The following is a 25,772-nucleotide window of genomic DNA, read 5'->3' as shown; positions in this document are numbered from 1 at the left end:
CTCAGTCTGGGTGTTAGATGATCCTAAGATACCCATTTTCTTGGGTGTGAAGATGCTGTTTTTGTTTTGTTTTGTTTCCTTTTAAATACTCCTTATGTTAGAGAGACATCAGAAGCAATTATGGGTGAATTGATAGACATCTGGAATTTGCTATAATGTAAAGCAAAAAAATAAAAGAAGTATAGACGAAACAAGAAGGGTAGAATATTAGTAATTGTTGAGAGGTACGTGGATGTTCATTCTCCCTACTGTTGTGTATTTTTGAAAATATTCATAAAACATTTTGAGGACTAAAAAAAAAAGGAGGGGTCAGCTGTATCCCTAGAAAGCACAGACACCGAAAGTATACACGTGACCTTATGAGGTGACGCATTTGACTACTGTCTCTCGGCCTTTGCATGAACTGTATTCCTCCTACCCAGAATCTCTCATTTTCATCCAGCAGAAGTTTTCAGACGTCACCTCCTCCAGGAAGCCTGAGTCAGGCACCTCATCTGAGCTTCCCACATCATGTCCCTGTTTTTTCTGGGACTCACTGTCTGGTAGCGTGTCCGTCTACCCCAGAGCGGGCGACCACGGCCCCCAGCTATATCCAGCCTCGTCCTGCCCTGGGATCATTCGGATTTCAGTGTGTTTTAAAACTTCCGGAACGGGCCTCGCGGTGGCAAAGGCGGGACCTCCGAACTTTCCTGAGTCCTTAAAGATCAAGTTTCCACTTCAGGAACGGGGACAACTGACTTTACAGTACTTTCGTTAGCCCCTGTTCCTCCATGTAGGCGTGGCGGTCTCGCTCGGCTGCACTCTCATAGACTCAGATTCTTCCGTAAAACTCGTTTTTCCGGCACTCTGATTGGCCTATACTCCTCCTTGGGGCGGGCCCTTCGGGTGTGGCCGGGTTCTCATTGGCCTTAGATCCCCGTTGACGAGCCCCGTTGGCGCATGATGTCATGTACCGGCGCCCGTCACTCTCGCTGAGACGTCATCCGCTGGCGCCAACCCTGACGAATCCAGGGAGTACACAGCGGAACCGGCGGAGGCGACTGAGTTGAGGCGGTAGTAGTGGCGACAGCGACGGCAGCAGCGATGGCCGGGGCGGGGCCAGCCCCGGGACTCCCGGGTGCAGGAGGACCTGTGGTCCCGGGCCCTGGTGCTGGCATCCCGGGCAAGAGCGGCGAGGAACGCTTGAAGGAGATGGAGGCGGAGATGGCCCTGTAAGGCCCGCGACAGGGCGCGATAAGAGCCGTCCCACAGCCAGAGCCCTGGACCCTCCAGGCCACGATAGGCCCGACAGATGGCTCTATCTTGGGGAAATGGGACTTTCGGGATTGTGGGGGCGGGAGTAAGAAGGAGAGCTTGGCAGGGGTGAAGGCGCTGTCGCGATATACCCAGCGTTCCAGAATTGGTGCAAGGTCCTGAGCTGTGGTGTCTGTCCTGCCCCCCCCCCCAGGTTTGAGCAGGAAGTTCTGGGGGCTCCGGTTACAGGAATCCCAACTGCTGTGCCTGCGGTGCCTACCGTCCCCACGGTAGAAGCAATGCAAGTCCCAGCAGCTCCTGTGATCCGCCCAATTATCGCCACCAACACATACCAGCAGGTACGGCTGAACTAACGCATATAATAGAGCACGTTGCCTCTGAACACAGTGTTTGTATACAGAGAGCTATTAACATGTTGGCTTGTTGATTAATTAGTGTGACAAATATTTCAGGTGCTGGGCATTGAGGACACAGTAGTGACTAAGACAAACAATATTTCTGCCCTTTGGGAGCTTTTATTCTAGATCATGTTGGCCAGTAGAACTTTCTACAATGATGGAAATGTTCTGTATTTATTTAAAATTCATACTAAAATTAAATAGTTCCTCAGTATCATTAGTCACATTCAAGTGTTTTATAGCTAAGCATATATGAGTAGTGAAGAGAGAGACTACTAAAAAGAGAACAAGTAAATGAAACTTGTTCATTCTCTCAACAGATAATTTTCCAGTGCCTTTTCTGCACTAGGTACTATTCTAGACACTAGGCATATAGCAGAGAACAAAACAGAAAAACAATCACTACCTTTTTTGGAGTTTACATTTTACTACTGAGAGACAGGTCAAAGTAGAGTAAGAAGGGCAGACGTTTATCAGCGCGATCAGGGAAGGCCTTTCTGAGGAGGTGACATTTACGCAGATATAAAGGGCATGATTGAGGGAACTGGGCAGATATCTGGGGGAAGAGTATTCCCAGCAGAGAGAACTGCCAATGCAAAGGCCATGAGGTAGGTGCATACCTGACATGTTCAAGGACCAGCAGGGAGAATAGTGTGGCTGGAATGCAGTGAGCAAGGGAGAGGGTGGGAGGAGAACAGCACAGAGAGGTGGTAGAGACAGATCTAGTAGGACCTTGTTGGTCATCACAAGGACCTTGGTTTTTACTGAGATGGGAAGCAGTTGAAGGGTTTTGAGCAGTGAGGTGATGTGATCCAACTTAGATGTCACCAGGGTCGCTCTGGCTGTGTTTGGAGGACAGACTATAGGGGGCCAGGGCAGAGTCAAGGAGTCTGAGGAAGAGGCTACCATAATACTCTAGGCAAGAGATAATGGTGGCTTGGACCAGGGTGATGGCACGAGAGAGAAGGAGGACACGCTAGACATAATTTCAGGTACTGCTAAGTGCTTTGGGGAAGATGAAGCAGGATGATGAGAGAAGTTGCAACTGGGAGGGGCTAAGGACACCTTCGGCTAGTGTGGTCCCAAATGCCTCTCTGAAAAGTGATGTTTTAGCCGAGACCTAAAGTTTGATAGATAGCCACAGAGTGCAAAGAATGAAACCCTTGGCCTCCCAGGTGAGCCTGCCAGGGCAGCTTGGGGACACTGAATCAGGCCTCTCACCCAAGCCTCCTCTCCAACAGGTCCAACAGACTCTGGAGGCCCGAGCAGCCGCTGCAGCCACAGTGGTTCCTCCCATGGTGGGTGGCCCACCTTTTGTGGGCCCAGGTAAGTAAGGAGTGGTGGAGTGAGGGAGGCAAGGTGGTGAAAAAGGGATGCCTGGGACTTTCCTCCAACCATCCTCATTTCTCCCCTCCCAACAGTTGGCTTTGGTCCTGGTGATCGGAGTCACCTGGACAGTCCAGAGGCTCGAGAAGCCATGTTCCTGCGGCGAGCAGGTAGGTGTGGGGCCAGGAAATCCCACATTTCACCAAGCACTCTTGTTTCAACTACTTCGCCCTCTCCATTTCATCCCCATGATGTCATTGTCTTTCTAAAGCATAAACCTGATCGTGTACTTTGTCAGTTTGGCATTAATAAGGCTTCACTTGATCACTGCAGACCAACCCCCTTACTGTCACTCCTAATCCTTACGCTTTGCTATGTTTCTTCATAGCACTTCATGCTTTAGAACAGTTGTACAATTTATTTATTATGGTTATCATCTTTTGCTTTCTCTAAAAATAAGGTCCATGCCAGCTAGTAAGTATTACGTGCTCTCTGTTGATGGGATGAACAAACCATCAAACAAGCACCTGTGCTCCTCACCTGTCAGTCAAGACCCTACATCACCCAGCCCCTTGCAGAGAGAGAGCCGCATTTCCTCCTCAGGAGCCCCACACATTGCTGGGATATACCAGCAGGGCTCTTGCTGAGGTCCCTTCTCTCCCCTGCTCATTGTTGCCCAACTTTATTCTTCCAAAACCTATCAACTAAACCCAAATCCAGCTATAACCCAAATCAACTAAAATCTCTCCTCTCCACAGGTCACTCACTCCTACTTTGTGTTGTTGAGATGACCTTTATACACACAATTTTTGTGACATTCGTATTTCCTTATGTGTTCTGTAAAGTTCTGGTGTGATCTCTGTTAGATTGTACTTGTTAATTGTGCTACTTAAATCCTGTTACACTTTTTTATCTGATATCTGAGGAGGTTTAACACCTCCTACCCTTCAGTATGGTTTTGATCAAAGTGCATATCTGACATAGTCCCCTGCCCAGCTTCCAACCCTGCTGTGGCTCCCCAGTGCCCTCCAGAGGACGTACACAGTTCAGCCAACAAGACTGCTTGGATGCCTACTGACCTCTTGACCATTCTCCTATGATGCTGTCCAACTCTAACATCCTCTATTACGATTACACTAAACTGAAAAGGGAAAAATTTTTGTTTATAAATGTTCTCCTTGCTAGTAATATTTCCAAACTCACCCTTTGCCTGACCAACTCTTCATTATCCTTTGGGTCTCAGCTCACAGGTCCCTTTCTCCAGGAAGCCTTCTCTAGTCCCCCCGGCATAGGTCTTCTGAGCTCCCACTGCTTCCTGGGCTCCCCACTCCCAGCCTCCATCACTCTGCCTGGGCTTTCCCCCATCCCAGCCCTGATCTCTCTGGCTGTCACTCTGGTGATAGGTCTGCTCTCTCCTGCTCTGGACCAGGAGCTCCCTTAGAGCCCTTGGTCTTTGGTGTGTCCCTAGCATTGCACAGGACAGGGCCAGGCCCAGAGGAAATCATCAGTGGTAAGTTTTTGCTGAATGAACAAATGAAAAGAACCCTGCATCTCCCAGAAGGCTCCCCAGGCTCTTCTCCAGATTTCTTGGTTCTGAGAGTACCCACAAACACACACCTTGCCCCAAGTGCCCCAGTCCCCCTTGACACACACCCCCATCTCTCCCACAGCTGCGGCCCCCCAGAGGGCCCCTATTCTGCATCCAGCCTTCATCCCTCACGTGCTACAGAGAGCAGGTGAGGGGGCCAGGGTCATCATCCTGCCACGTAACTCCTCCCCAAGCCCTCCGATTTCCCCACTAACACCCTGACAGATTCTGCTCTTTCTTCCACAGCAGGTGGCCCCCGCCCTATGGCTCTGCGGCCCCCTCACCAGGCCCTCGTGGGCCCCCCTCTGCCTGGCCCCCCTGGACCACCTATGATGCTGCCACCGATGGCTCGGGCCCCAGGGCCCCCTCTTGGCTCCATGACTGCTCTGAGGCCTCCTCTGGTGAGTGTGGACAGGGAACTGAGGGTCAGAGGTGCAGTGGGCTGGGAGGCCCTCATCTTGGCCCAGTGGGCTGTGTCCTCCAAGTCCGCCTTTCCTGTGGCTTTTCATGTCTCTGCCTTCTCACTCTCTGATTTTGTCTCTGTCTTTCCCTCTTTCCTTCTGTGGCCATATCTTTCTGTTTTTTTCTTTTTATAAGGAAAGTATAGAGAGAAAACACAAGTTACAGGTGTACTTCTCTCTCTGTATCTCTAGTTTTCCTTTGATTGTCTCTGTATTTCTGTCTTCATGTCTTTTTTTGTCCCTATGTCTGTCTGTCTCTCTGCCTGTGTTTCTCTATCCCTGTGTTTGTCTCTAACTAGAGATTCCTTTCCCTGTCTAGGTGTCTCTTGCCTGCTCTCTGGTGCCCAGGCCCTTGCTCTGTTGTACAGGATGGAGGTGGTAGTGAGGTCTGAGCCTGTGATCTGGCCCCCCTCATGCCCTCCTTTTTCCTACAGGAAGAGCCAGCAGCACCCCGAGAGCTGGGCCTCGGCCTGGGGTTGGGCCTGAAAGAGAAGGAGGAGGCTGTGGTGGCAGCAGCGGCCGGGCTGGAGGAGGCTGGCGCAGCGGTGGCTGTGGGGGCAGGGGGCACCCCAGCTGGCCCTGCAGTCATTGGGCCCAGCCTGCCACTGGCCCTGGCCATGCCTCTGCCCGAGCCTGAGCCCCTGCCCCTGCCGCTGGAAGTTGTGCGAGGCCTACTGCCCCCGCTGCGCATTCCTGAGCTCCTGTCCCTGCGTCCGAGACCCCGGCCCCCTCGGCCTGAACCACCCCCTGGCCTCATGGCTCTTGAGGTAGGCAGGGAGCAGAGCAGTGGGGGCACAGAAAGGGCTGATTGGGCAGACAGGAGCCCAGGGGCTTCTTCACGCAGAAACACATGGCATCTTCTATCTGTGGAGGTAGGAGGGACCCAGGAAATTGGAGGGGTTGGGAGGACATGGGGAAGAGGGAGGCAGACACACACACCTGACAGCCAGCAGCACATCCAGTGCCCCAGCTATGGAGGCGGGAGGACCGGGTGGGCAGAGGAAAGTGGGGGAACATGAAGAGGGCATACGGGTCCAGCAGACTCCAGCATCAAGCCCTTTGCACCCCATCCCTTTCCTCTGCAGGTCCCAGAGCCTCTAGGTGAGGACAAGAAGAAAGGAAAGCCAGAGAAATTGAAACGCTGCATTCGCACAGCAGCTGGGAGCAGCTGGGAGGACCCCAGCCTGCTGGAGTGGGATGCAGGTAAGTGGGCTCGAGTGCAGGATCTGTGCTGCTCCACCAAGGGAAGGCGACCCAGGTAACTGCACACCTCTCTGAAGGGCAGCATTGTTGTTAGCCCACCCCGGGGAGAGCCAGACTAGGACACTGCGGGGGCAGGCCCTTGACTGGCCACTGAACAGAACTTGGTGGAGGGGATTGGCACCTAGGACCTTCTGGCCTCTGTTTCATTCATGAGGGGCCTGGCTTGCTAAAAGTGAAAGAGCATTCTTTTGTCTCCTAACTTTTTATGAAACATTTTAAATACTGAACTGCACAGTTAACAACTATATATCTACCACCTAGATTCAGAGATTAACACTTTGCTGTATTCACTTTAACTCTCCACGTGTTTGTATCTTTTTTTGGTTTTTGCTCAGTCATTTGAAGTAAATTATAAATGAAGTTATCACTTCACTACTAAATACCTCAGTATTCATCTCCTAAGAAAAGTGATATTTTCTTTCATATCATTACACGATTAACACATCTAAGAAAATTAACAATAATTCTGTGGCATCTCATATTCTGTTTATATTCATATTTTCCCAGTTGTCCCCAAACTATATTATAGCTGTTTTTCCCCCGAATGAGAATACATGCGGTTTTGTGTCACTAGATTATTTTTTAATGAGAATTGTCTCCCTCCCACTGCTTTGTCTTATGTATAATAGTTTTTTGATGTGTTCAGACTGGTTGGTTTGTAGAAGGTCCTACCCTTTGTCAGATTATTTCTGCCTGGGGTAAACTAACTTGTTCTCAGAGAGTGTCCTCAGTCACCACCAGAGCTATGGGGCAGCCACAGCGGTAGCCAAGGAGAGGGGCCTGCCTCCCATCCTAGTGTTTGACTTCTGCCTCTTTCCCTGGGACCGTCTACCCACCCCAGGCCAGAGCCATGGCAGCGCCGGCCCAGATGTGGCCAGTGCAGGCTGTAGGCCCTAGTTCTGTGACCTTGGGCAAGTCACTTAGCCCTTCAAGCTTCATTTTCCTCATCTCCAGCAAGGGGATGGTAATAGTATATGCTCATGGGGGAAGGGATTCTTTGGGCTTGAGCACATTTGGTCGAGGCTCAGGCCCAGCCCAGGGGATATGTCCAGGAATGGCAGCTGAAGTTGGCCTTGGAGAAGAATCAGGCAGTATGTTCAGGTTTAAGGGACTCAAGGGGGATTCGAGTGGGCTTTGCAGAGGAAGCAGAGCTGAGGAACGATGAATTCTGTGGTACCGGGGTGCCATTATGGGAGCCAGTGGGTGTCAGGGGCCCAGGGAATGTCCATGGGGAGGTGTTCAGGAGACCAAAGGATGCTGTGGGCTTGGAGGACAGGCCAGGGCTGGGATGACGAAGGTAGGGGCTTCATCGAGGGAATGGGAGAGCTGGCCCTGGGGTGGGGCAGGGCAGGGCAGTTAGTTAAAAGTGAGGACTCTGGAGCCAGATGCCTGAGTTCTTGTCCCAGCTCTGCCGCTTCCTGATTAACTTGGGGCGGGTGACTTGACCTCTCTGTGCCTTGGTGTAAAGGGTTGTTGAGAGTGCCAGATGTGCTAAAACCTCATGGGTGCTTAGCAGAGAGCCTAGCACAGGGTAAATACTATACAAGCATTGGCTGTTATGACCAAGAGGGCCCCAGGCAGAGACTGCTGGGCATACAGAGGAAGAGGGCTTGGTGATGTTTCCAGAGAAGGTGGGGTCATTTAAATAAGACTGAGCCAGACATCTGTATCCTCTGACCTCCTCTCTCCCAACCCCAGATGACTTCCGAATCTTCTGTGGGGATCTGGGCAATGAGGTGAATGATGACATCTTGGCACGAGCCTTCAGCCGCTTCCCATCCTTCCTTAAGGCTAAGGTGATCCGCGACAAGCGCACGGGCAAAACAAAGGGCTATGGCTTCGTCAGCTTTAAGGACCCCAGCGACTATGTGCGCGCCATGCGTGAGATGAATGGTGGGTGCAGCCTTCCCTAGGGTCAGTGGGCATGGCAGGCATCTGGCCTGAGCCTGACCCCAAGCCTGACCATGAGCCCTCCCTCCCGCAGGGAAGTATGTGGGCTCACGCCCCATCAAGCTGCGCAAGAGCATGTGGAAGGACCGGAACCTGGATGTGGTGCGCAAGAAGCAAAAGGAGAAGAAGAAATTGGGCCTGAGATAGGGTCTGTGGCTGGGCACCCGCTCCCACCCGGCCGGGCGCTGGCTCCTCCCCACAGTTCTTTGGGAAATCCTCAACTATCCACCCACCCATCCTCCCCAAAACCAGTTTCAATAAATTTACGTTCATTTCCATCCTTGGCTAGGCTTGGAAGCACTCTTTGGGGGGCAGGGCTTAGCATCCCCCACTCTGGGAATAGTGGGGAGCCTTGAAAGTTTACTCAGACAAACATGCAGATGGGCATTTTTTGGTCCCTGCTGCATGCCCCTTACATCTTCTTGAAACCTCTTAAGTGCACGTCCAGTGCAGCCTATTCCACAGAGGAGGAAGTAGAGGCTTAGGGCAAGGCCGAAGCCAAGCAGAGGCTCAAACCTGTGGTCTTCTGACTCCACCCTGTGTTCTCAGCACCAAGATAAGGGGGTCTTCTGGGCCCTGCCCTTCTGGAGCTCACAGCCTTCCAGGCTTTCATCCATTCAGCAGACTCTCATCAAGGGCCTGGACAGTGCTGGGGACACAATGGTGACTTAAGCAGCCACAGGCCCTGTTCCCTCCAAGTTCATGGTCCAGTGGCAGAAGATAGGGCTGTAGCCAGACAGTCACAGCCCAGAGTGATCAGGGTTGGGATGGGAGCCATCCTGGGAGTCAGGAAGGGGCTTCCTCAAGGCACTGGCCACTTCTGAAACTCTCATTCTCTTCCTGTTTTTCTCTCTCCTAGTCTCTGCAGTTGTCACCCTCTAGGTCTCTGAGACTGTTTTCCAGTTTCTTCACTCTGCCAAAAGCCAGCCAACTTCTGCTCTATCTCTTTGAGTGTTTCTCTGTGCCTCCTTCTCTGTTTCTCTATGAGTGCCCCTCTGTTTCTTGTCTCTTTCTAAGTGTCTATATCTCTCTGAGTCTCTCTTCTCTCTCTGCACCTGTAAGTCTCTCCCCAACTCCTGTTTCCCAGCTCCACGCTTGTCTCTGCCTGTCTGAAGAAGTGTCCATGCAGGAACTTGAATGCCAAACTGGGAGCTTAGACTTTACCCTGAAAGCAGCCAGCCTTGAGAAGCTGAGACAAAGTTCAAGCAGGGGACTAGCATCACAGATTTGCACTTCAGAAAAATCTGGGGTTCTGGAAGGAGGCTGGAGCAGTGACCAGGCGAAGGAGGGAGATGGCATGGGGAGGGGATGAGGGCCTCCCTGGGACATAGCCATCAGAACCCCTGATTGGGAGAAGGCTTGGGAGGGAGGGGAGAAACAATGCCAAGGCTTCTCAGGGAAGCCAGTTACCCAGGAAAGGTGTCAAATTTCCTCAGTTCCTGTCTTCCTCCCTTACTGCCCCCTCTGACGTCACATTTTCCAGTCTGGTTAGAGGGGTGAGGGCCTCCCATCAATGGCAGGAAGTACCCTTCAGCCCCCTGCCACCTGGGCTGGACCACCCAGCTCCAGAACCCTCAAACCCCATCCCCACATCACTAGCCCTCCCTACTCCTGACCCTCTTCTATTCACTGCAGGCAAAGGAGGAGATGGAAAGAAGAATGATTCCAGAAAGGCGGATTTTAAATGTGTGCGTTTAAGTCCCGAGGGGAGACAGAAAAAGATCAATGGGGTTGAGAGACAGAGGGACCGAAATGGAAGGGATGTAGTGAGCAGAGACAGAGAGGTGGGGAGGGAGACAGGAAGAGACGAGAATTGTGGGTCTGAGGCAGTACAATGGGAAGGCAGATGGGGAAAAAACCCAGGGAGCGAAAGAGATGGAAACAGATAAGGAGATAGGTAGAGAGATAGAAACACTTAGGTGGGGAGGGACTAAGACATCAGAAGAGACTTGGGGGAATTCCCTGGGGTCCAGTGGTTAGGACTCCTTGCTTTCACCTCTGAGGGCGCAGGTTCAACCCCTGGTCAGAGAACTAAGATCCCACAAGCTGTGAGATGTGGCCAAAAAAAAAAGTTACTGCAGTCAGGCCTGGTACAACAGAGACCCAGGGCCAGGGACGTCAACCCAGGGCAGAGAGACATGGAGAGACAGATACATACAGACAGGAGAGAGGCCAGCTTCAGGGAGAGGAGGCTCCAGGCCTGGTGGGGCACAGCAGGTGGAGACTCCTTTCAGACCCCTGGGTTAGATGGATGGAGGGACTGGTGATGCCCGAGGGCTCTGTGGTTCAACCAGCGCTGGGTCCAATCCCAGGAGCCCCAGGACCACCCACTGTGTGACCTAGTAAGTTGCTCTTCCCCTTGAGGCCCAGTTTCCCTCGTGTAACAATGAAGGGCAGTGCCCACACGCCCCACTCCTCCCACCCCCAGAATGGCAAGTGGTTAGTGATTGAACTGGGTGAATATTGGAAATGGCCCATATTAAAGAGGTTATTTTTGTTTTTGTTTTTGTGGTACGCGGGCCTCTCACTGTTGTGGCCTCTCCCGTTGTGGAGCACAGGCTCCGGACGTGCAGGCTCAGTGGCCATGGCTCACAGGCCTAGCCGCTCCGCAGCATGCGGGACCTTCCCGGTCCAGGGCACGAACCCGTGTCCCCTGCATCGGCAGGAGGACTCTCAACCACTGCACCACCAGGGAAGCCCTAAAGAGGTTATTTTTAATGCTAAATATTTACTTATCAATATTGCAGGATGGGTACAAGCACAGGCTCTGAAGCCAAGCTACCAGGGTTTAGGGTTGCCAGATTTAGGAAATAAAAATACAGGGCACCTAGTTAAATTTGAACTTAAGACAAACAACAAATAATTTTTTAGTAAAAGTGTGTCCCAAATATTGCACGTGTGCATGTACATGTCGCAAGTATACATGGTTTGTTTTTTTGCTGAATCATTGGAAACAAGTTACAGACACAACACTTCACCCCTAAATATCTCAGTGTTCCTTATAGAGATAGCTTTCATATCATAATACCATCATCACATCTAAGAAAATGACTAATTCTATATCTCATATTCAGTTCATATTCAAATTTCCCCATTTGTCCTGAACTGTTATTATCAGGGAAGGGCATGGATTCTGGAGATGAAGAAAAGTGGAAGGAGTTCCTCCTCAATTTCCCGTTTCATAAAATCAGGAGAAGACTAGTACCTACCTGGTAAGCGGATTAAACAAAGGCCCAGGGCACAGCCGGTGGCATGTAATGAGCCCCCAATAAATGTTAGCTATTATTATCACTTGTTATTGTTCATACTGTTGTTGCTACTGTCCTCGGAAGCAGCCCCAGGACTTCCCCTCAAAGCCCTCAGAAGGGGAGAAGTGGGCCTGGTGGAGGATCCCAGGTCAACCTACCCCCGCAGGCCCCCTGTGGATTGTGACGTCTGCCCACCAGGGGTCTGGCCGGAAATCCCCCTTCCTGTTGCAGATAAGCCTGGCGCAGCCCAGCTGACCCCAGGCTCTCCTCCCCCACCACCTCCCCTGTCACAGGATCAAGTCCCCAAGCCCCCCCACCCCCCGCCCCAGTCACCCCGGAAACACCTTTCCTCACCCGGGTCTCCCCCAGCCCGCTGTTTCCCAAGCTCCTGTTCAAGTCCAAGCCACCCCTGCGGCAGGACAGCCAAAGCTACCATGAAGGCGGATGGCCATCTCTGGGGGCAGAGGGGAGTGGGGCAGGGGTGACACAGCTCGGCCCCGCCTCAGCCCCTGCAACTCGACCCCCGCTGCGACCCCCAGCTCTGACGTCTTGGAAAATTCCCTCCTGCCCAGGCCCCCAGGGGGAGGGGGTGCATGGTATGAAATGGGGCTGAGACCCCCGGCTGAGGGCAGAGGGACCTGCCAGAGGTGAGCTGTGAACTGGGGACTGGAAGTCTGGGTGTCTGGGGGCCTGGATTCCTGGGTCTGGGTGTCTGGGGGCCCTTAACTCCTGGTCTGAGAGAAAAGGACACTGGAGGCCAACAATCCAGGGTCCTGGGGAAGGAGGGAGCAGAGGCCCGGACTCCTCTGTCTGAGCGAAGCAAGGGATGGGGCTCAGACTCCAGGGTCCCTAAGTGTCACCAGCTCACCCTGGGCCCTTTTTTTTTTTCTGACCCAGAATATTCACAGCGAGCAGCCATGGATTTGTGGAACTGGGATGGAGCATCAGCACAGGAAGTACCCCTGGGGAGCAGGCTGTCAGGTCTGGGTAGGCTGCTGGGGCTGAGACAATGTGTGTGGGGAGGGTGCTCAGGTGGGCGCCTCCACTGACCCTGACGGGGCTCTAACCTTCTTGCCTGCAGAAGGAGCTGAACTCGACTTCTATTTCCCTGAACTGGCACTCCAAGGGGACGCGCTGACAGCGGAGACAGGTTGGAAAAGTGTCTGCGGGCTGGGACCCCTGAGCGCTGGGGAAGGTGAGACGCTGGCTTCTAAGTCTAAGGGAGGAAGGGGGCGTGCCTGGACTCCTGGGGTTGAACGGGGAGAGGGGTGTGGGCTTGAACTCCAGAGGTTGAAGGAGGAGGGGCCCAGACAGCCTCCTGAGTCCCAGGTCTGAGTGAGTAGGGGCCGGGGGTAATAACTCTCAGTCCCTGACAAATAAAGACCATTGGGTTGAGTGGCTGAGGGGAGTCTCTAGTCATTGTGCACACCATCCCCTAAACTCTGCTACGTCCTATCCCTCTCAGGGCTCCCACAGCCGGACTGGGGCTCCGCATTACCGTACCCAGAAGCTCCATGGGGGGCGGGTGAGTGTGTGCGGAGAGGTGGGGGGAGGAGGGGACTGGGGTCCTCCATTGTGACTTAGGTTTAGACTCCCGGATCTTTGAGGGGGAACGGGGATAGGACGGGGGACGCCTGTGCCCTTAAGGTGGCATGACCGAGATCCTGGAGCGTGGGGCCCCAGGCGCCAGGGCTGCGAGCTTCGACCCCTAGAACCCCCGAGGGGGCCAGGGATCGGGACACCTGGGCTCCTCTCACTTGGGGTCCGTTCGTCCTCACAGAACCCGCCCCTCAGGCTCTTCCGTGGTCGGGAGACTGGACAGACTTGCCGTGCACCGGCTCGGTCCCTTGGAGCCCCGTCTCCCAGGCCCTGGGTCCCGCCCTCTGGGCTGGCTCTGAAGGGGCAGCCGCCCAGAACTGCGCCACCTCGGCGGGAAGTGCCAACTCATGGTCGGACGCCCAGGTCGCCGCCAGCTCCACCAGCTGGGACTATTCTGTTGGCCCGGACGGCGCCACCTATTGGGGCAAGAACCTCGGCGGGGAGCCGCCCGCCGACTCTACCATTTCGTGGGGCGGGCCTGCGGAATCGGACTATACCATCTCCTGGGACTCGGGGCTGCACACGGACTGCACCACCTCTTCGAAGGAGTACCAGACTTCAGATCTCACCACTTCTTCCGAACCGAGCCAGCAGTCGGACCGCGCAACCTTGGCTTGTTACCCCAAAGCTAACCACCGAGGTGAGGTCCGAGACACTTTGTCCCAAGGGAGCGAAGCCGGAGTCTAGTGAGGCGGGGCCTAGGCGCCAAAGGGGGCGGGACCGGGAAACTGGCGGGGCTCGAGAGAGGAGGGGGCGGTGGCCCTCCTGTTGGGTCCCCAGGGAGGAGAGGACTAAGACACGGGTAGTCTTCCCGAGAGCAAGGGAGGAGGACCTAGGCTCCTGCATTAGGCAAGAGGAAAGAGATGAGGATATGGATCCCTGGGTCTCCAAGATGGGGCAGCCAAACTCCTAAATCTCCAAGATGGGGGCCCCCATGCCTGGGTCCCCAAGGCCAACTCTTAGGTCCCTTAGACGGAGGAATCCGGACTCGGTCCCCGAGGAGGAGGGGATCCGGATTCCTGGGTCATCGAAGCGACATGATCTGGGGCCAGGAAACCTGAGTATTCACTTGCCTCCACCCCGCAGGTCCCATTCAGCTGTGGCAGTTCCTCCTGGAGCTACTCCACGACGGGGCGCGTAGCAGCTGCATCCGCTGGACGGGCAATAGCCGCGAGTTCCAACTCTGCGACCCCAAAGAGGTGGGGCAGCCTCCCAGACCCAGTCCCGCCTGGGTCTCCCTGTGTTCAGTTTGGCCCCACCAGCACTTCGCCTAGTGCTAGGCCCCGCCCTCAGCCTCGCCCTCAACTCCGCCCCGCTCCGCCGGGCCTAACCCCCACGCTGACAGACCAGAACCCCAACCCCGCCCCACCCATCTATTGTCAAGCCCCTCCTACTCCCCACCTCTCCCGCCCCCTCAGACTAAGCCCGGCCTTCGCCCTAGGTGGCGCGGCTGTGGGGCGAGCGCAAGAGGAAGCCCGGCATGAATTACGAGAAGCTGAGCCGAGGTCTGCGCTACTACTACCGCCGCGACATCGTGCGCAAGAGCGGGGGGCGCAAGTACACGTACCGCTTCGGGGGCCGCGTGCCTGGCCTAGTCTATCCCGACTGCGTGGAGAGCGGACAGGGAGCAACGACTCAATAAAAATACACGGTCAAGCATTGTTGTGCGTGCTGTTTGCATCCTTCCCACTGATACTAACTACGTCTGTTAGGGAGCCTGTGTGCACCAGCACACCCACATCGCCTCCACAGCCCCGTGTGATCCCGAAACACACCGAGGGACCTACCGTGTGCTCACTGTGTCGTGGGACACGCAGAGGAATCAGAGAGTCCCCACTGGGCCTGCCTCCCGTGTGCCTGTCCTGTACTGGGACTTGCACAAGAATCAGACCCAATCACTAACTTTCGAGTTTATTTACTGTCCCCACCTTGAAGAGAGGACTCAGACTCCAAAAAGGGCTTACTGTGTGACCTCCCAGTGCTAGGAACCATCAAGGAATTAGACCTAGTGCTTACGCCCCAAAGCCATCTACTCTGTTTCCCCACTCCAAGCTGGGGGCCATAGAACTGAGACCCCAAGGAGAGCCTACCCTGTTCTAGGAACTACTGAGCCTCTAAAGAGAGCCTACTGAGTGGTCCCCTTATGGGCCATGCTGGGAACTCAGCAGTGACCAAGACAACCCTGGACCTTGCCCATAGGAAGCTCACAGTCCAGTGGGGAGACAGACCCATCACCAGCCAGGGACAGCCCAGAGTGGTCAGGGCTGGGATGGGGAAACCCTAGGGGGTAGAGGGGGACCAAAAAGAGGGATCCTGCCCTAGCCTGAGGTGGGGGCAGGGGGGTGGTCAGGGAAAATTTCCTGGAGAAGAGAATAGCTGATTTGAAAAGTCGGGTAGGCAAAGAATGTCCCAGTCAGAGAAATAGAGTAATCGAAGGCCTGGAGGTAGATCTCACAGCACTGTTCAATGAACTAAAATATCAGCATGGCTGGAGAGGGGACCACGGCTCAGTTCACAAAGCTCCAGTTGGAACTGCCTATGTGGACCATGGTAAGGGGCCTGGACTTTGTCCTGAGGGCACAGGGGAGCCAGGGAGGGGGTTAAGCAGGGAAGGGCTTTGGGCTTTGGGAAGATCTCATTGAAGGGGGTGGATGCAGGCATGTAAACAGGCAGTTCCACAAATAATTACAACGCTGATGAACACAGAATGCATAAGAGGCCCCCAACCCAGTTAGGCCTGGACACTGCACCCAGCACAGTATGTGAGAAGCTCTGGAGGCCAGGCTGAGGGGAGGGGCAAAAGCAGGTCTCTTTCACAGCTTCCTCTTCCAGTCCCCGGAAGCCCCCTTTATTCACACAAGAAATTCACTCATTCCACAAATATTTATAGAGTACCTATACTATGTGCCAGAAACAGTTTTTTTTTTTTTTTGCGGTACGCGGGCCTCCCACCGTTGTGGCCTCTCCCGTTGCGGAGCACAGGCTCCGGACGCGCAGGCTCAGCGGCCATGGCTCACGGGCCCAGCCGCTCCGCGGCATATGTGGGATCTTCCCGCACCGGGGCACGAACCCGTGTCCCCTTCATCGGCAAGCGGACTCTCAACAACTGCGCCACCAGGGAAGCCCCAGAAACAGTTTTAAGTGCTAGAGAAACAATGGTGAATGAGACGAAACTTGCTCCTTTATGATGCTTCTATTATATATTGAGGGAGACAAAAAAAGATAAACAATAAAAGGAAGGATACAGTATGTCAGAAGATAAGTGCTTTGGAGAAATAAAGTAGGGAAGAAACTGACAAGACAGCAATTTTAAATATTTGGACTGAGAAGGACTCATTGATAAGGTGACATTTTAACAAAGACCTGCAGGACATGATGGAGGGAGCCAACTGCAAGAAGAGCATTCCAGGCCAAGGGGACAGCAAGTGCCAAGGCCCTTACGGGGAAGCCAGCCTGCACGTTTATGGAACTGCTAAGGAGGCCAGTGTGCCTGGAACCGCAGCAGTTAAGAGAAGGAGATAAGAGTATAAAAGGGGGCCAAACCGTGTAGGTCATTCGCAAGGATTTTGTCAGGGTAAGCATTCAATAAATAATTCTTACACGAATAAGAGCATTTCCGCTAGGATATTTTTCCCATGCCCACTCTCTAGCCAGCCCCAAGACCCAGACTCCTTTCTCCTGGTAAACACAGAGAGACGACCATGCTGCGCCCACAGGTTGCACAGCCATAGCTCCGTGCGGTTCCAAGTGCCACGCAAGCTTACGATTGGGCCGGGATTGAGGATGAACAGGCATTCAGCCCAATAGGAAGGTTGGACTTCGCTCGCATGGGCGTGGCCTGAACCGCTCCAGGGACGGCGCTCTAGCCGTGCGGAAGGCTGCCCAGTGCGCTGCCTCGTCCCGCTTCCGGCCGGTCTTCGTTCCGCTTCCGGTCCGACGCTGGCGTCATTGCTAAGGGTCACATTGAGCTTCCAGTGGCTTCAGGAGCATCTTTCGGTGAGTGTGGGGGCTTCGGGGGCCCTGGAACCTCAGCCTGGGGAACTGTGGAGCCCGACCCTTGCTTCCCGGAGAACGAGATAAGGTTTCCGGCCGGCGGCGGCCGACCTCCAGGAGCCCTGGGGTCCTGTTCAGTTAGTAATCGTAGCTGACGATTATTTAGTTCTTCGATGCCAGGAACATTCCAAGCGATTTATATTGCTTCATGTAATCCTCCCTCCAGCCCTATGAGGTAGGGCCTGCGATTATCCCTTTTTGACTGGCAGGCGACTGAGGATCAGATATTATGCAGTTTAGCCAGCGACCAGGACTGCAGTGCTCTTAGTCACCAGGCCGCAGGCGTCCCTCCCCCCACGACCCCCGACCCCCCAGGCTTGCCTAGGCCGCGGCCTGGCTTCTTGGTGTCTGGCCCCTCCTCTCCCTTGGACGTTGGAGGGGCTGCAGCGTCATCCGCAGTCCACCCTCCCTCCCGAAAGCGGGTGGAGATCGCTTCCAAAACAACTCTTCCGACCGCGTCTGTGTCCCAGCGGCTGGTGTTCACATCACCCCGCTCCCGGAAAGACTCTCCTCCGGTGCCCCAGATCCTTACCGCTACCCTGGGTCGCTTGAATTTATTACTGGTCTGCTTACTTCTGTGTAATCCCACGACTCCTCGAATAATCTGATAGGCAGTTTCTCTCGGATTCCCTGATGAAAACAGTGTGTCACCACATAAGAGAGATTACAGCACAGGTTTTTAACCCTGGGTCCACAGAATCTGTAGAATTCAAGGGGTGCTAGTACTTGAATGGGGGGAAATTTACATCTGTACTTCTGCTAGTTTCTAGTTAAAATGTAGCATTTCCTTCAGTTAAGAATGGAGGCAATAGCCCTAGTAGTATTGGCATCATCTGTGACTTCGTCAGCAATCAAAATCATAGGTCATCTTACAGACCATTATGGTTGCAGATTTCACAACATATCATTTTCAGGCGTGATTGTTTTGAAATTGTGGTAGTTAATAAATCCTCAGCTGCAAGTAACTGGTTTTCTTTGTGATCCTATGTAATTTTTAAATGCATTCTTAAGTTTTTATTTATTTATTTTCCTTTTGGCTGCGTCGGGTCTTAGTTGCGGCACACGGGATCTTCGTTGAGGTGCGCAGGCTTCTCTCTCTAGTTGTGGCGTGCTGGCTTAGTTGCCCCCGGGGCAGGTGGGATCTTAGTTCCCCGACCAGGGATCGAACCCCCGTCCCCTGCATTGGAAGGCGGATTCTTAAGCACTGGACCACCAGGGAAGTCCCCTTTAAATGCATTTAAACATATTCTGAGAAAGGGCTCATTAGACCCCTGAGGAGTTCATGGCATCAGTAGACATTAAGAACCTCTGCAGTGTAGGTTAAGTTAGGAGTGCCGCTCCACCACATGTGTGCTGAATGACCTTGGGAAGTCGCTTAAACTCCCTGTCTCTTGTCTGTGAAGCAGTGATAGTAATAGTTTCTGCCTTTTAGAGTGACTGTAGGAATAAAGCTTCCTTGCTTATAGTAAGCACTCAGTGAATGTCAGCTGGTGTTATGTTGGGACAAATAAAGCCTGATTTTACCAAGGAGTTGACTCCCCCAGACACCCTGCTGTGACTTCCACCCTTAATGTGTTCTTGCCCTGCCTTCGCCTCTGTGTGTACTGAGAGGGAGGGGCGTTGGCTTGTTGCTCACCGGGCCTGGGTGGACCGACAGCCCCTTGCCAGCCCCAGAACCTGTGCCAGCACCCATTCTCTGCCTCCAGGAGTCAGCACTATGGCAGAGGATATCAAGACCAAAATCAAGAACTACCAGACTGCTCCTTTTGACAGCCGCTTCCCCAACCAGAACCAGACGAGGAACTGCTGGCAGAACTACCTGGGTGAGCAGGACATGGGGGGGGGCAGGGGGCGCGGGGCGCAGTGTTGACCTTCCCCTGGTCGCACACCTCAAGTCGCTTGCCTCTTGGCTCCTCGCAGGGCCTGTGCCCCTCATCACCACCTGTGCTTGAGATCTGGCCCAGGGTCACAAACTTTGGTTCCCACAGTGGTTTTTTTTCCCCCCGAGATGTGTGTGTGTGTATTTATGGACTGTGACATACGTACAGGAAGTACATAAAACATAATGTACAGCTAAATGAATAATTCTAAAGTGCATCCGCCATGTAACTATAATCTGGATAGAAAACTAGATACTGCCAGCCGTCTGGGCTCCCATGCCTACTGCACGCCCTGTCTTGAAAACAACACTCTACTCTCCCCAGGAGAGATGTAACCCCACAGACTCAGGGCAGTCACACTTTGGTTTTATCACCGCTGTGAGGTTTGCCTCTTTGCGATCTTTATAAATACTGTATGTGTTGTCTTACGTTTGGATGTCTTCATTCAACAGTTTTGAAGATTCGTCCATGCTGTGGCATGTGTTTTGCTCATTTTTATTGCTGTACAATTTTCCACATTTTATTCGTGGACACTTGCATGGTTTCCAGTTTGGGGCTCTTATGAATGGTGCTGCTATAAACATGCTTATAAATGTAATTTGATGTCCACGTGAATGCTTTTCTCTCTAGGGAGTGTGCCCAGGCGTGTAATACTTGGAGTAATTTTTGAATTAATTTCCTACTATTAAAAACCAGATTATCCCCCTCCCGTCTTCTTCTCCAGGATGCCAGCATCTTAGCATCGAGACCACCGTCCCCTTCCCCTGCCCTGGTTCTGGACTTCCATAATCCCCACACACACCTCTCAGGTTGCCTTATCATTCCTGACCCCAGAGTTTTCAAGTAGAACTGTCGTTCTTTAGGGGTTGCAGAATCAGCTTAGCGAGGTGTGTCTAGCCCTTATGAGTACTACACTCGTAAGGGTGTGCTTTCTTTGTGAAACTTGGGAGTAGGGGGGATTTGTGTAACTGGTTGTGAAGTAAAAACGATTTCTGTGAATGTTGATCAAAAATGTGTTCCAGCCCTTGGTCTGGGCTGACCCTGATCCCCATTCTTCACAGACTTCCACCGCTGTGAGAAGGCAATGACTGCTAAAGGGGGTGACGTCTCCGTGTGTGAATGGTACCGGCGTGTGTACAAGTCCCTCTGCCCCATATCCTGGGTATGTGCCTCCTCCTGGGGCCCTTGGGGTGCTGGGGTGGGGGTGGGGTCCTAGCAGAGGGGCGTGTGATGACTTCATGGGAGCTCATCTGTGAGAGGCAAAGGGAGGACAAGGCACCACACTGGCCATGGATGTGGCCTTTTCTTCTTCCTAGAATCACCTCCCTTTCCTCCTTTCGCCGGTTCTCTCAACCAGCCAGGCTCTCAGCCAAGGCAACCAGATCTGTCTCACCCAGACACTCTGCAAGTAAATGCCCTGTCCCTGTGGAGCTCACCATCTTTTGGAATCCTGTCCTTTTTTCATATGAGCATTTCCAAATATACATAAAAGTAGAGAGAATAATTCAGTGACCCCCCCAAATATACCCATCACCCAAACTGAATAGTTTCAAGATTTCTCCACATTTCCTCCAGTTCCTTTTCTTTTTCCTCTTTCCTTTGCTGAAGTATTTTGAAGCAAATCCCAGACATGTCATTTCACCCCTACCTACTTCCGCATGCATTTCTAAAAAACAGGGATGCAATAAGGCAGTCCTTTTAGGCCTGATCTGACCAGACCCGTCGTTACTATTTAATATTCTGCCATACCCTCTTTTTTTAAATAAAAGATTTATTGCATCAAGACCCCATCGACTACAAGAAACACTGAGAGATGTTTAAATCTTTTTTTTTTAATGCCAGAAATGGATGTAACAAGCATGCTATTTTCAGAGATGTTAAAATGAAAAAAATCGTATGTCTTAAAATCAAAATATGATATTATTACAAAACTAATAGTGCTCATTTTAAAAAATAAAACAGTACAGTACAGAGCAGTACAGTAAAATGAAAAGTAGACGTCAACTTTCGCTCCCCAGTCCCCCTCCCCTGAGGTAACTACTGTTAACCGATTCATCTTTCTCTATATACATTTATCATACATAAGCCTGTGGAACTTTCTGTGTATGCATGGGTCATACTATATAGTCTGTTCTGTGACTTATCAGTGTGTCTTGAGCCTTTTTTATGACAGTGCGTATAGATCTACCTCATTCATTTTTGTTTTTTTCTTTTCTTTTTTAAAATTTTTTGGCTGTGCTGCACAGCATGTGAGATCTTAGTTCCCCAACCAGGGATCGAACCTGCGCTCCCTGCAGTGGAAGCGCGGAGTCTCAACCACTGGCCCGCCAGGGAGGTCCTTACCTTACAAATGCTTTTATTTAACTGGTCCCCTTTGGTGGAGATTGTGTTCTAATTTTGATGTACATCTTTGGGGCTTGTTTCTTGAGAACAGATTGCCTTAATGCACTCTTCCTCAGCTTGCTTGGTTTGCCTCCCACCTCTGTGGCCACAGTCTCAAGTGTCTGAGTACCCTCTCCCCTCCCAGGATTTCTCCTTGTCCCTGCGTGATCTTGGGTACCATGACATCATGATCCCATAATATCCGCCCTCCAGCCTCAGGGCCTGCATTAGGTGAGTGCTGGACAGGGTGCTAGGAAACATGCTTCCAGTCCCGGTGCTGCCCCACACCCCAGCCTTTGGGACCTGGGCCCGCCCTTACCTGGGGAGCGTTAGATTCTGTGGTTCCTCCCCTCGGGTGCCTGCTGTCTCTGCCTTCTGAGGGCTGGATGTGAACACACCCTTTATACCCAGCAGCCCTGGCTTCTATATTCCAGAAATTTGGTGAAGTAAAAATAAGTGTTTTGTTATTGCTATTGCTCGTTTTTGTTTTTTTATAAGCAATATAACCACTTCACAGAAACTTAAGAAATAGAGGAAGGGGCAAAAAATTGTTTCTCATCCTCCTGACCTGGCTGATAATACTGTAACATCTTCCAGGTGTTTCCTGTGTATTTTTAAAAATTAGTCTCTAATCCCAGTATGTGTATTTGGGGAGGAGTGGGGCTGGGAGTCCAGCACTTATCCTATATGAGCATTTAAAACATTTTTTCCAATCATTTTTTCTTTTCTTTTTCTTTCTTTTTTTTCCCCCCCACATCGCGAGGCTCTCAGGATCTCAGTTCCCTGACCAGGGATTGAACCCAGGCCACAGCAGTGAAAGCTCTGAATCCTAACCCGTAGGCCACCAAGGAACTCCCTTTTATTTTCCCATTTTAAAAAATCTTTAGTTTCTTCATAAAAAATACAGTAAACCTTCAAAGTGAAACTATTATAATGTAAAAAGTGAAAAACTCCTAAGTCACCTCCTTCTGAGTCCAAAGTTAACTTCCCTTAGAAATTTGGTATAAATCTTCCACTTCCTTTTCTAATGTGTGAGTAGGTGTTGGTGTATGTTTATATACTTTTTTCTTTTTAATTTATTTTGTTTTATTTATCTTTGGCTGCGTTGGGTCTTCGTTGCTGCAGGTGGGCTTTCTCTAGTTGCAGCGAGCAGGGCTGCTCTTCGTTGTGGTGCACGGGCTTCTCATTGCGGTGGTTTCCCTTGTTGCGGAGCATGAGCTCTAGGCACACGGACTCAGTAGTTGTGGCTCACGGGCTCTAGAGCACAGGCTCAGTTGTTGTGGCGCATGGGCTTAGTTGCTCCGCGGCATGTGGGATCTTCCCGAACCAGGGATCAAACCCATGTCCCCTGCATTGGCAGGCGGATTCTTAACCACTGCGCCACCAGGGAAGTCCCTATGTACTTTTTAAATATAGATATGGATCATACTGTAGATACTGTTTATCCTTGGCTTTTTTACTTGCATTGTTTGCCTATTTTCATGTCAGTACAACCTGCTCAATTATTGGGTAGCCATTGTCTTTAATAGTTAAAAAATAGTCCCTTCCCCTTTAGCTGGACTCAGTCTTTTTTCACTATTTTAAATGATACTGCAGTGTACAATTCCACTGCAGGAAATGTTTTGCCTTCTATTTGAATGGTTTCCTTAGTTTCCTTTCCATGAAGTGGGATTATTGGACAAAGACTAATTTGCCAGAGGATCAGACCAGCCTGATCCTTTAACTTAAGAGGGATGGGGAGTGGAAGGTAGTACTAAGTGTTGGTGGTTCTATAGATTGGTCCAATCACTTTTTTAAAAATTTATTTATTTTTGGTTGCATTGGGTCTTTGTTGCTGTGCGCGGGCTTTCTCTAGTTGTGGCAAGCGGGAGCTACTCTTCGTTGCAGCACGTGGGCTTCTCATTGTGGTGGCTTCTCTTATTGTGGAGCACGGGCTCTAGGTGCGTGGGCTTCAGTAGTTGTGGCATGTGGGCTCAGTAGTTGTGGCTGGCGCACTCCAGAGCGCAGGCTCAGTAGTTGTGGCGCACGGGCTTTGCTGCTCTGCGGCATGTGGGATCTTCCTGGACCAGGGCTCGAACCTGTATCCCCTGCATTGGCAGGCAGGTTCTTAACCACTGCGCCACCAGGGAAGCCCAGGTCCAATCACTGTTAAGGTCAATCCTGAGACAGGATCTTTCAAAATGAAAAAAATCATACTCTAGATGTGGCAGTTTCACATCTACACATCCTATAAAAATGTTTGTGTACAAGGACAACCATTGCAGAGTTGTTTGTAATGGGGAACGTTCAGAAACAAGTTATATATGAAGGTATATTCATCTTGATCTATGTGACAGAATACAGAAAGAGCTCTAAGACTCATGGAAAAAGCAAGTTGCAGGACAATCTGTATAGTATGGGGGGAAAAAATCTGTATAGTATGGCCCAATTTAAGTAAAGAGTATTTGTGATGTGTGGTGTATGTGTGTAAATAAAATAGGCACTTGCTATGGGCCGGCTACTTTGTAAGTGCTTTATATCATATAAGGGCAAACGTGCTTAAAAAAAAAAAAGATAGGTACTATTATCAGTATCTGCATTTTACAAAATTGGAAACTGAGGCCCTGAAAGGTTGAGTAATTTGCATGAGGAAATTACAGCTAGGAAGCGATGGAGCAGGGATTCAGTTTGTCTTCCTTATCCGTGCGTTTATCCATTGCCTCTAATGTATAGCATGTAAATGTGAATGTGTGTGTATATATAAAAATAAATGTGCTCTGACTGCCTGTAAGAGGGTCCACAAGTTGCAGAGTGTTACTTCGGGAGAGTGTTAGCAGTTCGATATGGGCCTGTCCATCGTTTTGTATATGTACGCATACCTCTGTGAGCAACAGTAGGATCACACTCTGTAGCCGGTTTGGACCTTTTTGCACTCGATTGTGCATTTGATCGTTAGAGATGCCTTCCTGCTGGAGCATAGATAGCCTCATTTTTATTCACAGCTGCCCAGTATTCCTTCTTTCTTCTGTTCTGACAGACATCATTGAGGGTTGACTCTGGGGTTCCTGAAGCAGGGCCTGGTCATACTTTTGAAGGTCTTTACACACATCTCCCCACAGACAGCTCTGCAGTGAGCCTGCCTGTTATTATTCCTCCACCACCGCCCCACCCCTCGCCCCACCCCTTGTCCCCTCAGTGGGTCAGTTCATGTTAGCTCGTTCAGCACAGTGATTCTTGTCCTTCTGGGTCACTACTGGTTCCCCGGCTCCTGGCACATAGCAGGTCCTGGGGTTACTTGTTGACTGAACAGGTAGGCAAAGTGGGGAAGACAAAGACGTTCACCCATCTGGTTTCCCTGTGGAGGAAGGGAGTAACACTGGCTGTCTTTCCACAGGTGTCAGCCTGGGACGACCGCCGGGCAGAAGGCACGTTTCCTGGGAAGATCTGAACTGGCTCCACCCCACCTTCTCTGTCCTCCGTCCTTCTCCCCAGGGTGGTGAAGGGGGACCTGGGTACATAGTGATCCCCACCCTGGGGTCCTGAATCATGGCTTAACTAATAATAAATACTCGTTGGAAGAGTGTAAGGCTGTGTATGTGTAAAAGAGCTGGATGATGGGGCCAGAAGCTGGGGCGGAATTAGTACCTTGACCAGTAAGAGAGACTGAATTCAGGGTAGTTTTTTTTTTCCTTTTTTAAAATTTTTCTTTTAATAAACTTTGACCACCTCTTCTTTACCAGACAGTAGAGTGAGTGATTATACAAAAGAGCCTCATGTTCCTGTATGTGCTAAAATTTATCTGTGTGTTCTCCTTTATTATCTGTATAATTTTTAAAAACTTATGTTTTGAACCACATGAAAATAGTATAATAAAAACTCCTATGTACTCATCACCCAGCTTCAACAATTATCAACAAGTGAACACCCCTCTCCCTCTAGGTTATTTTATTTTATTTTATTTTTACTTATTTATTTATTTGGCCACACCACGTGGCTTGTGGGATCTTAGTTCCCCAACCAGGGATTGAACCCGAGCCCTTGGCAGTGAAAGTGCTGAGTCCCAACCACTGGACCACCAAGGAATTACCCCTCGAGGTAATTTTAAAGCAAATACTGGAGATCATATTTTATCCAGAAATAAGTAAGTATATGTATCTCTTCAAGATACAGGTTTACTTTTAAACATAATCATATAATTACATCTAAAAGTTAATACATTCTTAATATCTAATAAGCAGTCTTCTGTGCAATTTCTCCCTATTTTCTAGGCCTCCTCTTAATCATGTTGATCATGGTGACAATTGGAAGTCATTTAAGTAGGCCAAGTTAAGAAATGTTCTTTCTTGATGTCCCCAAAGGAATTGCCACACAATAACAGTACAGAATATCAT

General features: G+C 51.2%; 3 protein-coding genes across 6 annotated transcripts; all 3 read left to right on the top strand.

Moving 5' to 3' along the window:
- Positions 1-944: 944 nt before the first annotated feature.
- Positions 945-8,518, top strand: RBM42 (RNA binding motif protein 42). Of its 4 annotated transcripts, none has more exons than XM_032614591.1 (10): positions 978-1,211; positions 1,448-1,592; positions 2,894-2,978; positions 3,074-3,148; positions 4,649-4,714; positions 4,792-4,967; positions 5,462-5,794; positions 6,113-6,230; positions 7,989-8,183; positions 8,275-8,518. In XM_032614591.1, the coding sequence occupies exons 1-10, from the start codon at positions 1,084-1,086 to the stop codon at positions 8,385-8,387; spliced, it is 1,434 nt and encodes a 477-aa protein (XP_032470482.1). In that variant the 5' UTR covers positions 978-1,083; the 3' UTR covers positions 8,388-8,518. The 4 variants fall into 4 exon arrangements, with proteins under 4 accessions (XP_032470485.1, XP_032470482.1, XP_032470484.1 ...); XM_032614593.1 differs by having other exon boundaries at positions 4,816-4,967; positions 8,275-8,517; XM_032614592.1 differs by having other exon boundaries at positions 1,001-1,211; positions 4,813-4,967.
- Positions 8,519-11,884: 3,366 nt separating this feature from the next.
- ETV2 (ETS variant transcription factor 2) lies at positions 11,885-14,734 on the top strand. Its single transcript, XM_032614628.1, has 6 exons — positions 11,885-12,469; positions 12,570-12,683; positions 12,954-13,013; positions 13,269-13,727; positions 14,174-14,286; positions 14,529-14,734. Exons 1-6 carry the CDS (start codon positions 12,406-12,408, stop codon positions 14,727-14,729), a joined length of 1,011 nt encoding a protein of 336 aa, XP_032470519.1. The 5' UTR covers positions 11,885-12,405; the 3' UTR covers positions 14,730-14,734.
- Positions 14,735-16,942: 2,208 nt separating this feature from the next.
- Positions 16,943-25,120, top strand: LOC116744643 (cytochrome c oxidase subunit 6B1). Its single transcript, XM_032614689.1, has 4 exons — positions 16,943-17,083; positions 18,847-18,963; positions 20,082-20,182; positions 24,776-25,120. The coding sequence occupies exons 2-4, from the start codon at positions 18,858-18,860 to the stop codon at positions 24,827-24,829; spliced, it is 261 nt and encodes an 86-aa protein (XP_032470580.1). The 5' UTR covers positions 16,943-17,083; positions 18,847-18,857; the 3' UTR covers positions 24,830-25,120.
- The last annotated feature ends 652 nt before the right edge of the window (positions 25,121-25,772 follow it).

This window comes from Phocoena sinus, chromosome 19 (genome assembly GCF_008692025.1).
Source record: "Phocoena sinus isolate mPhoSin1 chromosome 19, mPhoSin1.pri, whole genome shotgun sequence".
NCBI lineage: Eukaryota > Metazoa > Chordata > Mammalia > Artiodactyla > Phocoenidae > Phocoena > Phocoena sinus.
This window is presented reverse-complemented; position numbering and strand designations above follow the sequence as displayed.

Bases quoted from the DNA above. Each gene is read 5' to 3' on its own strand.
- RBM42 (XM_032614591.1), top strand. From the start codon at position 1,084: ATGGCCGGGGCGGGGCCAGCCCCGGGACTCCCGGGTGCAGGAGGACCT. The intron at 4,715-4,791 runs GTGAGGGGGCCA...ACACCCTGACAG, and splicing joins TCACGTGCTACAGAGAGCAG to ATTCTGCTCTTTCTTCCACA. The intron at 8,184-8,274 runs GTGGGTGCAGCC...TCCCTCCCGCAG, and splicing joins CGCCATGCGTGAGATGAATG to GGAAGTATGTGGGCTCACGC.
- ETV2 (XM_032614628.1), top strand. From the start codon at position 12,406: ATGGATTTGTGGAACTGGGATGGAGCATCAGCACAGGAAGTACCCCTG. The intron at 13,014-13,268 runs GTGAGTGTGTGC...TCGTCCTCACAG, and splicing joins AGAAGCTCCATGGGGGGCGG to AACCCGCCCCTCAGGCTCTT. The intron at 13,728-14,173 runs GTGAGGTCCGAG...TCCACCCCGCAG, and splicing joins CCCCAAAGCTAACCACCGAG to GTCCCATTCAGCTGTGGCAG.
- LOC116744643 (XM_032614689.1), top strand. From the start codon at position 18,858: ATGGCAGAGGATATCAAGACCAAAATCAAGAACTACCAGACTGCTCCT. The intron at 18,964-20,081 runs GTGAGCAGGACA...CATTCTTCACAG, and splicing joins CTGCTGGCAGAACTACCTGG to ACTTCCACCGCTGTGAGAAG. The intron at 20,183-24,775 runs GTATGTGCCTCC...GTCTTTCCACAG, and splicing joins CCCTCTGCCCCATATCCTGG to GTGTCAGCCTGGGACGACCG.